General features: G+C 33.8%; 1 protein-coding gene across 1 annotated transcript in view; it reads right to left on the reverse strand.

Annotated features, from left to right (window-relative positions):
• Positions 1-6,550: 6,550 nt before the first annotated feature.
• CA1 (carbonic anhydrase 1) overlaps positions 6,551-13,127 on the reverse strand; it is a 36,174-nt gene continuing 29,597 nt past the window's right edge. Inside the window, exons 5-8 of the mRNA XM_079128607.1 lie at positions 12,068-12,163; positions 10,508-10,570; positions 7,739-7,894; positions 6,551-6,956 (exon numbers count right to left, since the gene is read on the reverse strand). Coding sequence (XP_078984733.1) covers positions 6,840-6,956; positions 7,739-7,894; positions 10,508-10,570; positions 12,068-12,163 — 432 coding nt within the window. The 3' untranslated portion in view covers positions 6,551-6,839. The remainder of the gene's footprint in view (positions 6,957-7,738; positions 7,895-10,507; positions 10,571-12,067; positions 12,164-13,127) is intronic.

Raw genomic sequence — 13,127 nt, forward strand, 5'->3', positions numbered from 1 at the left:
ATTCAAGAAAGAAAAAAATAAAAAAGCTTCAAGTGATTTTTATTTTCCAGGTTTGGGAGTCACTTGTGGATCTTAGATTTACTGACCAGGAAATTCTATTTATTCATCAAAAAATCAATTGAGTCCTTCTGACATATCAGATAGCATATGAATTACTGAAAACACAAGAGAGGAAGCCAACAGACACTGTTGCTCTTTTCATAGGTTTAGCATTCTGGCAAGATGAACCAACACTAAATGGGTAATTAATTATACGAATTATAACTGTGTTAAATGCTGTTGAGAAAAAGTGCGGGGTTCCCTGAGGAAGCTTATCAGGAGCTGACAATTCTGAGTAGGGGAGACAACTGTGCGGAGGTAAAGTTTTAGCCAAGACCTGAGGGCTCAGGTGGGAGAAGGAAAAGTTTTGAAGTCACTGAAAGGAATTCAGGGTACAATGGTGAAAATCTGAAATAGGAGCTGAAATGAAGAAGGGCACAGACCTGCTTCTGTTTGCTTAGCACGGTAGAATCAAGGGGGAAAATGCTACAAGAAAAGTGTCAGATAAAGCAAAAAGCTCATGAGGAAGAAGAAAAGAGCACTCTCCTCTTGGTAGGACTGGGTTCGCCAGGCTTTTAATGAGAACTGATGAGCTGTCAAAGCACGTAAGGCTTGGCTGGAGGCTGGAATGGAATCCTTATTAACCTGTCCTTTAGTGCAACAGAAAACCATGTTCCTGTTAGGATGAGGAATTGAAACTTTCCAGAACAATTTTGTACATTGCCAATGTACAAAGTACAAAAAAATCGCTCTTTTCCAATTTTAGGGGAAAAAAAATGCCTATGAGATGTCTGGGTTCTAAAATCTCTCCCTAGGTAGAACTTTCCTCTTTAGCTTTTATTGAGTTTGAGCTACCTATAGAAAAGAAATGTTAACAGGGACTTCAATTTCTTCTTGTTTACTTGTTATTTAAACTGCAGGACTTTCTGTGCTCCTCCTTTCTATGAAATGAATAATTTCTTCTATTTAATCTGTTTAGATTAAAATTTAACTATTTAATCTTCTATTTAATCTACATTTAGATTACAAGCTTAGATTTCTCTTTGTATGTGTTTTCTGACTCAGTTTTCTGATTTATAAAGAGATTTATTTTCCTGGACCGTCTTAGTAATTTGCTCTTGTATTTATAAAATAAAAATAATTCCTGACTTGCTATTTAGTTCATATGGATGGTAGAAAGTGGTTGCTTTTGATAAACAACTGATATATTAGGATTCTACTATTATAAATTTAGGGCAAATTCAGGTCTCACAATTAGAGTTATCTTCCTCAAATGAAGTCAGTTCTAAGCTTTACTTAGATTCACGTGACTTTACTCCTAGTCTAAAAACTCCTCTTTCCTTTGTTGTTTTCATCTTCGAGGAAGCTGTAACCCATTTTGGAGTCTCTATTTGACTCACAATGATAACCTGAATCACATCTGCTCCTAGAGGCTCCTGGAAGCCAGCAAATTCTATGGGTTCCTAACCATGTGCTCAGTCATACCAATGGGACCAGGGCTGGACCCCATTCAAGTCAGTTGGGGTCTTTTTCCTAGGAATCTCTAATGGACTAGAAAAACATTTATTTCTTCATGTGGTAGATATCTTCATTTCTGTAAAAGGAAAATGTAAGAAGTAGCTGGTTATATAAGAAATTTATTTGGAGAGCACTTTGTTCTTGATGACACAAAAAAGGAGCACCATGGAGCACATAAGGGAAAGTTGTGCTTGAAAAGTTAAACGATGAGACTCACTTCAAGTTTAGTGTGGTGTCAGCAAGTCAAGGTCAGGCTGTGCTGGTTTTCGTCCTGCTAAGCAGTCCTGCTTTGTGGTCTCTGCACATCAGGGATGGTAAAAATCAACTTAGGAAGGACCAGATTTGTGTTTTGAATAGTTTGAAATGTTCTTATGGTATACGCGCGCACACACACACACACACACACACACACATATGTGTATATATATATATATGTGTATATATATATGTGTATATATATGTGGAGATATCAGATAGGCATTAGATGTAGGCATTTAAGACCTATTTTGAATGAAAATATGAATTTGGATATCATGAACATAGCCTTTGAAGCCAGGATACTTAACCTCATTAGTGCAAATCTAAAATTCTACCACCTAATTTTCCTTTTCTACGTTGAGCCTATAGTTTTTATTACATGATTTTTGACAATAAGATTTTTTTTCTGGAACACAACTTTTGCATTTCTAGTGCAAGGCTGTACCAATTTACCAATTGTACCAATTTACCCTCTTCCCAGAAATGTCTGACAGTTCTTATTTCTTTGCATCATTAACACTGTATTATTTTAAAAACCTTTGCTAATTCTATCCATAAGGAATGATGGAACATTGTTTCAATCTGTACTTCTGTGATTGTTAATATTGAGCTCATTTCATGTATTTATTGGTCATTTGTATTTCTTCTTTGCTGAGTTGCCTCATTGCATCTTCTTGCTGTTTTCTCTTGGGAATTCAATTTTTATGTTAATTACTTGTGAAAGTTTTTTACATAGCAGGACCATTGTTCCTGTAGATGTCATTTATGTTGAAACATTTTTTCCCAGCTGTCATTTTACTTTTCATTAAATTTTTTTTATTGTTGCTTTAACCTGAACATTTAAATTTTTTCATAGTTTAATCAATTATCCTATTATTTTCCTTTGGAATTTTTTTGAATAAAGTTATTCACCAAATATTAATACTTACTTATTTTCTAGCATATTAATTATTTCATTGAAAAGTTTACTTTGGTAGATTTACTTTGGTAGATAGTTGAGATAAAGCTCTGTTAATTTTTTCCAAGTAACTAAACATTATTCTAGCATAATATGGTTCTGTTATGCCTGTTTATTCTTGCTGGCAACTTAGGTCACTTAATAACATAGCAGAAAATAATGTACCTAAATGGTTTAACATGAATCTGCCTCTAAAGGTATTAAAATATTTATCAATGACTTGGAAAAGTTATACTCTCTAGTCTTTGAGAAGAAAAATAAAGCCACTTAACTCTATTCCTCTATGATTTAACTGCTATTTCCACCTTCTCTTAGTAGGAGAACAGCCTCCCAGAGGCCATCATGAGAAATCACTGGTCCATGTGCTTATAGTCTCAGCTTTCCAACATCTATAACTTGACCCTTTGCCTTCCTGCTTCCTCTGTTGGTACAAGATGAGACCAAGCACATATCTTTAAGACTCTAAGTTGCTTCTTAGGAGTTACTTCTCTGTTGGAAGCAGAATTTGGAAACAAGAACAGTATGACCACTTCTCATTTCTTTGGAACATGTTCTATTTCTACTAAAATACTTTTCACTTTATGCATTTTTTTCTTTAGCTTTATAAATGTGTTTCTATAAGTCTAGGAACACAAAATTATCTATCATCTTGTAATGGGTCAAGGCTTATCTTTATGGTCCTATTTTATCAAAGTAGAGTAGCCCTGAAGTAAATGTAATTATTTATTCTTTTATTCATCTATGACTATTTCTCTATCTACTGTGATTGAAAAATAGCAAAATCTGGTTAGTAACAAGGAAATACTGTACAGTGTTTTACGGAGAACATTGGGCAAATAAACATTTATAGTTCAGAGATAATATGAAGATAAAACTCATAAAATAATATTTCCTTTTGCTTTCATGGTCTTGGATTCAAAGAATGTTGATGGCTTTCAGAGTGATTATGGTCCATTACTACTCTGATGATATCTTCCTCAGGTGAGTGTTTTTTTTTTCTCCATCCTTTTTACTCTTTTTTTTTTTTTTTTTTTTTTTGCAACTCTTCGTTGGTTTACCCACAAATGAACGATTCACTGAAATTTGGATTCTCTTTCTTTCTTTCTTTCTTTTTTTGTCTTTTTACATCTCTTCACAATGGGAACTTCTATCAACTCAAAGTATTTGGAGAGGGGAAAAAACAACACAGAGATAATTCACTACCTGTACCAGAATATATTGTCATTCTATCTCTAGGCACCTGCTGTAAAGAATGAGGTAGAAAAGCAAAATTCCAAGTTACATTAGGAAACAAGGTCAAGTCTCTTTTTTAATAGTTTAGAGCAAGGATCTTATGCTGAGGTCCAGAAATGACTCTGTGGTGGGGAAGGAAGGAAAAGCATGAGTTTCTAAATGTTTTAAAACCCACTGCAAAATTTGGCTACATCTCATTATTTTTTTGGAGGGGGGAAGAGTTTTATAGCTTTAATCATGTATTCATAGGCATTTGTGACCACAAAATAATGAAGAATCACTAATATGGTGTAACCAGAGTTATAATAAATAGACATATGCTCTTTTGAGTCTTGTAAGGAAATTAAACAAGATATTTCTTTTCCTTTCTTTTCTTTGGCTTAATCCCCTCTTTGATGAATTTAATATCATTAGAAGATTTTTTTTTTTTTTTTTTTTTTTTTTTTTTGCTGAAACTTAACAGAAATGAACAACTTAGAAAATATTTTGAGTTCCCTGAACTCACGAATCAGCTGACAGGTGCTTTAAAGCTGTATTTAGTACAGTCTTTCTGAGAAGGAGGGACAAGGCAGCAAGGTGCAGAAGTATTTTTTCTCTCCCTGAAACTGCCCCATGCCTCATCAGCTGCTGTTGTCATTCTGGATGCTGAGAAGCCCAACAGATTTAGCATAAAGACAGTTAACTGCCAAAGATATGGAAAAAACAGAATCCTTGCAGGATGTTCAAATCCTCTACCTAAGTCAGCAAGAGGAGGGCATACAGTAGGAGGGTAAGCCAACAAAACATGAGCCGAATTCCCAAATGGCCCCATGCCTACTGCACACTTTGTCTCTTGACACCTGTTTTTATGGACACTTCAGAGAGAAACACGGAAAGCACCCATAATGCACCTCATGATTTCTGCCAGATTCATAACGTTCTGGCAGAAGCAGGAAAGGGAAATGAACTCCCCAGCAGGCATTCAGGTTAGGGGTAGAGTCTGATCATCATCGTATATCTCCTCTCACCTGTTTACCGATTCTCTTATAGAACTCATAGACTTATTCATAAATCCTGGAATCCATTTTAACCTTCTTAAAAAATACATGGATCATCAGATCAAGTATATTTCAGGTCCTTCCTGTGAAATTTATTTCTAAATTGTTTACTTTCTTTTCATAAATGTTTTCAAATATTTTATGTCCTGATTATCAGTTGTAGATGTGTTTCTCAAATTAAATTCATATCCCTCTTTCTGTGGCTCTCATGACCTTTGGTAACTTTTGAATTAAAATCCAATTGATATCTCAAACGCACTAAGAGATCATAGGACAGGTGTAACTGTTTCAAGCTTTCTCAATATTTGGCAAATACAGAGTAGTTTACATAGATTACCTTTGTAAACAAAAATATTTTATATTTATTGACATTTATGAGAGCAGAGGTATTACTTGGGTTCATCATATTTTAATAAAGAGAATTAATGTAAATTCTGGATTCCAAATAAAATATTTCAAAAGAAGTCTGTTGGTACAATCATTAGGTGCTAAAAAAAAACACACACAACTTCCATGGAAGTTCTCCCTCAGAGTAAAGAAGAATCTGCTGGGTCTGTCTAAATTTGATTCTAGCTATTTAGGGGTTTTGATGGATCCTGTGATATTAGACAAAACAAAACACTGGAATTGACTTTGTTCTCTAATATGATTTTTTTTTTTTTTTTTTTTTCAGAAGAAAGAACTAAAGTAAACCACAAGGCTAAAAACACTGGGCCCAGGATTTGTAAAATTCTGAATGTAGGTATAGCTATGGAAAAAAGTTGATTCAGGTTAAATTCATAAAAGATTGAATGATGTTTCTGTATGATTCTACACCCACATGTATTCTAACCCCACATAACTCCTTCAGTATTATTTTCTTCTTTTTTTGCCGTACTGGGGGTTGAACCCAGGGCTTCTGACTTGCTAAGAAGGTGCTGTACCACTGAGCTTCAGTCCTTTTTTAAACTTGATTTTGAGACACAGCACCATTGAAGTTGCCCAGGCAAGTCTTGAACTTTGATCCTCCTGCCTCAGGTTCTTGAATTGCTGGGAATATAAGCAAGCACCTCTTTACCAGGTTCCTTCAGTGTTTTTATAAACAATTCACTTGTGACTTTTTTCGCATTTGAAAGCACAGATTCTGGATACAAATTGATTAGTTATAAATATGGCATAAAAGCACTGGTCTTGTTGCAGGGAGAAGATGTAGAAGCAATATCTAGAAGCATCATCTTTGTGTATAAAAAAATAACATTTTTAATCACAGAGAAAAAATGGTAGCAATATTGGGCCAGCATAATAATATTAAATGCATGTGTCATCTTTTGTTCTATATTTGTCTTCTTAATATTTCACCTGAAGCTTCTTTTAGGTTATTACATTGGAGGCAAAATACTTTTGCGAATAAGGTATTTAAGATGTTTTTAGTGTAAATGGAGTACAAACTTAATGGTTTTTATAGAATGAACAATAGACAAGAAGGAAGAGATCAAACTATTTTATTGTATGAGCTAAAATGAAAAAACTAGAAAAAGATACGAATCACTAAATTGCAATTGTAAAAAAAATTCCACAAAATAAAGTTGAATTGAAGCATAAATTTATGCTTACCGATTACATATTTGCAGGCTTAAAGATTTTTATCTGAGTTAGGACCTAAAATTAATGTTGTTTTAGTTCTGCAGATTAAAATTTGCAGGTATGCTATCTTGTTAATATTGAAATAAATTTGTTTCCTAGAAAATGTTATTTTACTGGATTATGTCAGATGTAGGACCTGCTCTTGAGAGAGGATGATCTCCCTCTTGGGCTAATCAGAAGGAAGCTCTCACAGTCCTGCCCTTAAGGGGCTGGGGCGGTCGGTTGTTGTGCTGAATGGGGACGGGGTTTTCTCCTTCAGCATTTGAAAGAAGACTTCGGAACTGTGCCAGCTGGAAGGGTGAAATATAAGAGAATCAAAAACAAGTAAGTCACACAAAGCACTTAATATCCAATATAATGAACACACTGTTATTTAGAAAACTGAATTGAGAATTGCAGGGTATTCACCATTGGTAATCAAGGAAGACCAAGATCCTTCACATTCCTTTAAACTAGGTACTTTGCTTAAATTATTGATAATTGGGTTACAGAATACCAACTTTCTCGCTGGCCAGTTGGAGTACTTTGGGTAAGTTGACATATACTTGGTGCCTCAGTTTTAATATAGTACCTACTTCATTGGGTTGCTGTAAAGAATAAATGGACTCAGACACGTAGAGTATCTTGAATAATGCTTGACACATATTATGTGCTCAATAAATGTCAGATAGCAGTAGGATATAAGGCTTGTCCCCCATTCATGTTATGAGAATTATCTGACAAAACACATGCAAGACACCTAAATAAATGTATTGTTCAATGATAATTCTTATCATTGTCATTGTAAAAAATGATTGAAGAAAAAAATTTAAAAATTTAAAAACTTGAGAATAGTGGGAGTTCTAAATTCCATGTTTTCTCTTTTATGTACAAAGTAAAAACAGTATTATAAATATGCTTTCTTGGATAATTCCATAGATTTGTGCCAGAAATGAATATTTTTTAGATGGAAAGGAAAATAAACTCCTCAGAAACCTGACTGAAGTCATAATGGCTTCTGCTGGCACTGTCCATTGAGGAGATATTCCTGCTTTGTCCTCCCAAGTTCCATTCATTCACTTGGATATGCTACCTGTTCTGAGCTGATGCTGATGGTCTCCTTACAGATGATCCAGGTCACACTTTCATGGAGAGGAGGATGAGTCAGAGAGCCAGCATAAGTCCAGTAATCCAGGGAGGGGGGAAGAAGAGTGGAGGGGTCAAAATTGGTAAATGGGGCGCGTTTGCCCTGAGAAAAAAGAAGTCTGTATCATTATTTCGTGATATAAAATACTTATATCAATATGTTACATACATGTAATTTTTACCTTATTATATATTATCCTGAGATTTTAGCTAAGAGTTGAATTGACTTTCTGTATATTATTTCCTGACTGGCATGTTTGTGGATCTAAAATCTAAAAACAATGGAAAAGACGGAAGATGGACGACATGGATGTTTTGACTAAGAAATTTTCTTCTTCATTTGGTTGAAGATAAGTTTCAAAAATTTTTACAATCTGTGTTCATCAAAAAATATTTAATTTCCAATATAAGACATTTCTGTGTCTCTAGAGGTGATGCTAAATTTTGTTCTAGAGACAGAGATACTTATAGACATGTATATCGATTACATTTTAGTCTTACCTACTCTCAGTTTCTTTTTGACTGGTTTTTATTTGTATGTGAAGTAAACTGATATTGGTACACTAATCTTTTATATACAGGCAGTTTTATCAAACTTTTTATATCTATTCTGTTTTTTAGGTGATTCCTTTGAATTTTCTGGTAAATGTCAATTATTATATCATTTGTCCATAATAATAGTTTTGACTTTGCTTTCCCAATATTTATCCCAATATTTGCTCTTATTTCTTTCCTATTGTCTTAATTCAGACTTTAATTATGATGTTTAATTGTAATGGCACCCTGGTCTTGTTCTTTGTTAAAATAGAAATGCTTCAATTGCTTTAAAATCAGTTTGATGTTTGATTCAAGTTTCTAGGTAATATTCCTTTTTATGTTTTTATTAGTGCATCAATTATATATAATAGTGAGCAATATTCTTCATCAAATTCTAAAAGTTTTTACTTATTTTGTTTTATCCTCAAGAATGGGTATTGAGGGCTGGCGATGTAGCTCAGTTGGTAGAGTGCTTGCCTCGCAAGCACAAGTCCCTGGGTTCAAATCCCCAGCACCACAAAAAAAAAAAAAAAGAATGGGTATTGAGCTGGGTGTGGTGGTGCATGCCTGGGAGGTTGAGGCAGGAAGATCGTGAGTTCAAAGCCAGCCTCAGCAATTTAGCGAGGCCCTAAGCAACTTAGCAAGATCCTGTCTCTAAATAAAATATAAAAAAGGATTGGGGATGTGGTCCAGTGATCAAGTGCACCTGGGTTCAATCCCTGGTAATAAAGTAAATAAATAAATTAAATTAAATTAAAAAAAGAAAAAAGTAGAAAAAAAGAATGTGTATCGAATTTTATCTAATGCTTTTCAAGCAGGTAACAAATTGGTGATATAGTTTTCATCTTTAATTTGTTAATATAATAAATTATATTTAGAGATTTTCTAATACTGAATATCAATCATTTCTGGGATAAACTCTACTAGTTCAGAAACAGTACTCAATACGTGGAAGTTGATTTGCTATAACTAATTTTAAGATTTCTTTTACCTGTATGCCTAAGAAAGATTGGCCTAGTTTTCTTTTTGTAGTTTTCTTACCTGGTTTTGATATTAAATGTAATTAAATTGATGGAATATGTTTTGCCTGTTCCCTTACCTAGGTAAAATATATGATTGTTTCTTAAAGGTTGGGGAACAGTTTTTCCCTAGAATGATCCAGGCTCAGAGTTTTCTTTTAATGGATACTTTTTGACAACCTTTTCACTTTATTTTTAGGCTTTTGGTCTACCTAGGTTTCCTCGCCCCCTTTGAGTCAACTCAGTTCTCTTCATTTTTTTCACAGATCATCCATTTTATATGAATTTTAAAATTTACATTTCATAATGTTCTCTTAATTTTTTTCCTTATATTTTTGTTATATCCTCTTTTTTTATTTCTAATAATATTTTGTAAATGTGCCACTTTTCCACTACCAAAGTTGCCAAAATATACCTTTTTTGTTGGTTATCCTAAAGAATCAACTTTCCTTTTCTTGATAAAAATTTATTTTATGCTGCTTATTCATTTTTCTTTATTATTTTATGCTTTGATATTTATTACTTATGTCCTATTTTCATATTTTAAAATGTATCTTGGGCATCTTTTATATTCTTTTTTCCCCCTCTTTGTAATATACTTATTTAAGCTTTAATCTTTTTTTTGGAATTAGCACAAAACAAACTTATTTTATATAAAAATAGGACAGTTATCCACACTGTGAAAAAAAAAATCCCTGATTCTATGGTTTTTTTGTTGTTAAATGGTGGCGCTAAGGTTGGATATTTCAAAATATCCATTTTTTTTTTTAGTTGGGAATCATGATTACCAAATATTGCACATTAATGGTATCTTGAAAGACTACTCTTCATGCCTAAGTTTTTATACTTCTGAAAAAATATAGATATGTTTCATGAAGTAGAAAAAACATTTACATCTTGTCTGGGTTCAGTTTTTCAAGCAAATTTGATTCAGTAACCTGCTTTCCATAGGCTTCTTCCTGCTGAAACTGACAGATAATATGAAAATGAAACAAAACAAATCCTTGCACTAGGGATTTTCTTAGACACAATTTGTAAGTAGGACTTTGATTTTCAAATTAGCTTTTACACCAATCTTCTTACTCCCACTTCAATAAGCAATTAAATGATTTTTGCGCTTCCCTGGATTCTTGTTCTCAGAATTTAATGTGTTTATTTACCTTGGTCTTAACTGCACTTAGGGCCTCAAGTACTTTCTGGAGCTTTGGGTTGGCCTGACCAACCTGGAGATTTAAAAAATAAATAAATAAGATACAGCCACATCAATGTTCATAGCTGCTCAATTCACAATAGCCAGACTGTGGAACCAACCTAGATGTCCTTCAATTGATGAATAGATAAAGGAACTGTGGTATATATATACAATGGAATATTACTCAGCCATAAAGAATGATCAAATTATGGCATTTGCAGGCAAATGGATGAAATTGGAGACTATCATGCTAAGTGAGATAAGCCAATCTCAAAAAGCCAAAGGACGAATGATATCGCTAATAAGTGGATGATGACACATAATGGGGGGAGGGAAGGGTTAGTGTTAGGGTTAGAGTTAGGGTTAGGGAGGGGGGCAAGTATAGAGGAAGGAAGGACTGTATAGAGGGAAAAAAGGGGTGGGAGGGGTGGGGGGGGAAGAATGAATCAAACAACATTACTCTATGTAAATCTATGATTACACAAATGGTATGCCTTTATGCCATGTACAAACAGAGAAACAACATGTATCCCATTTGTTTACAATTAAAAAAATAAATAAATAAATAAAAAGTGTGAGATAAAGATTATAATCACGAGAGTACTGTTGAGCTAAATCTTTCTTTTTTTAGTGAACAGCAATTAATTACTCAATCAAAAAGTACCAAAGTTGTATGTCGTTGTAGGCCCTTGTACGCTACAAATTGTTCATCAGGTAAAATGACAGATAAAGGAGCAAAGAAAAAACTTGTTTTAAATTTAATTATGAGCAAGATGTTCAAAGCTATACAAGATAAAATCTGGAAATTTAGCAAAACTGTGATACAAAAAATTAGCTTTTACTTTTGGCCTGTTCTATTAGTTATGATTGGCAAGTCTTTGGCATACTTAGTGCTCAATAAAGTTAGCTTGAATTATTGTAATTCCAAAGTTTTAAAATGATTCAGGGATTCCTTAGTAGGAGATTTGAGCAACATCCCTACTTCAAAAATCAATTGAATTTTATAGGGAAAAATTCTCTTAATATTTCTTTCCTGATGAGATATTAAATAGATAAATCCCTGTCTATGAGGTAGGAAGTTCAGAGAACAGGGAATTAGGAAGAGCTGAAAAATAGAAATTCCTCTTTTTGTTTTTAGGGTTTTTTTTTTTTTTTTTTTTTTTGGTATTTTTTATTTGTTCTTTTTAGATGTACATTAACAGTAGAGTGTATTTTGACATTTTATGCATACAGGAAGCATAACTTATTCTAATCAGGAAGAAATTCCCTTTTCTCTGTTACAACTTCCTATTTCACCCCCACCTGAGGCTTATTTCTCTCTTTAAGAAGGAAATACAGAGAAACGAAGCAAAAAAAAAAAAAAAAAAAAAAAAAAAAAGCCCGAGGAAACTGATTATCCGTAGTCATAAGTAGAATGGGAACGTTCCAAAAAGAAAAACTCAAGTATCTTTTGCCTCTGTCATCCTATTTTCAGGTCGGATTGGTAAGGATTAGCATTAGCACAACTGTGCAACTACTTCTAACTCACCTTCATCAAAACACCGATAATTGCCAAACCATCAGCCTTGGGGACCGCTTCAGCAATACTGGAGTACTTTGCAGAATTCCAGTGAACTATGTGAAGCTAAAAACGACAATGTGGTTAATTACTTATACAAGGGTAAAAGCAAAAGGTAAGTAAGTTGCAAGTGAACTTGACCATATATGACTATGTGTCTGAGCTGTATCCAGTGTATAAGAGGGTCTACGTCCCACTCTTAGGAGGGGTGTGCTGATGACAACTCCTGGGATCAGTAAATAAGATTTCTTTTCCTATGATATCATCAACTATTCAATGTTAGTCCTTTAAAAAAATTTCTCTCTCCAGCATGAAAAAATCAGGAAATATGACTAACTAGCTCTAGGACAAAAACTGAAGTAATTTCCTTTCATATGAAGTAATTTGTGGTAACTTTGTAAGAAGGGCTTCATGGATTGCCTGGGAGCCATGACTGATGACAGAGTCTCTGGGGCACATCAGTGTCATTTCCAGGCACCTCTCAAAGCAACATTTGCAGCTAAACTCCCAGTTTAACTCTAGACTGTATATCTAGATATGTCTGTATGTATATCTGTATATGCAGATATGTCTGTGTGGCTTGATAGCTTCTTGATAATCACTACACAGGTGTCTAGTAGACATCTCAAAGTTAACATGGCCACAGAAGGACTCTTGATTCCTCCTTGGCAAACCTGCTTAATTTTCCCTTCTTAGGAAAAGATAACGCTATCCATCTAATTAATCAAAAAGTACCAAAGTTATTAACTTATTACTTTCCACATCACATCTCACTCATGATACCTCCTCACTTGATCATAATTTTAAATCTTTGCATTGGTTGTTGATTTTCTCTGGGATTCCTCCCCTCAGAATCTTTGAATAGCAGACATTTGTCTTGAGTTAAGGCTGAACTCAAATATCACTCCTCAAGGAATCTCTTTTTGATTATCCAATATAAAGTGACTACCATAAATCAAATCATTTCTCTAAATACCACTTATCTATTCTCTCTTCTTCCTACCCTTCCTTCCTTCCCTTCTTCCTTCTT

Source organism: Sciurus vulgaris, assembly GCF_902686455.1.
Source record: "Sciurus vulgaris genome assembly, chromosome: 1".
In the NCBI taxonomy this organism is placed as follows: Eukaryota; Metazoa; Chordata; class Mammalia; order Rodentia; family Sciuridae; genus Sciurus; species Sciurus vulgaris.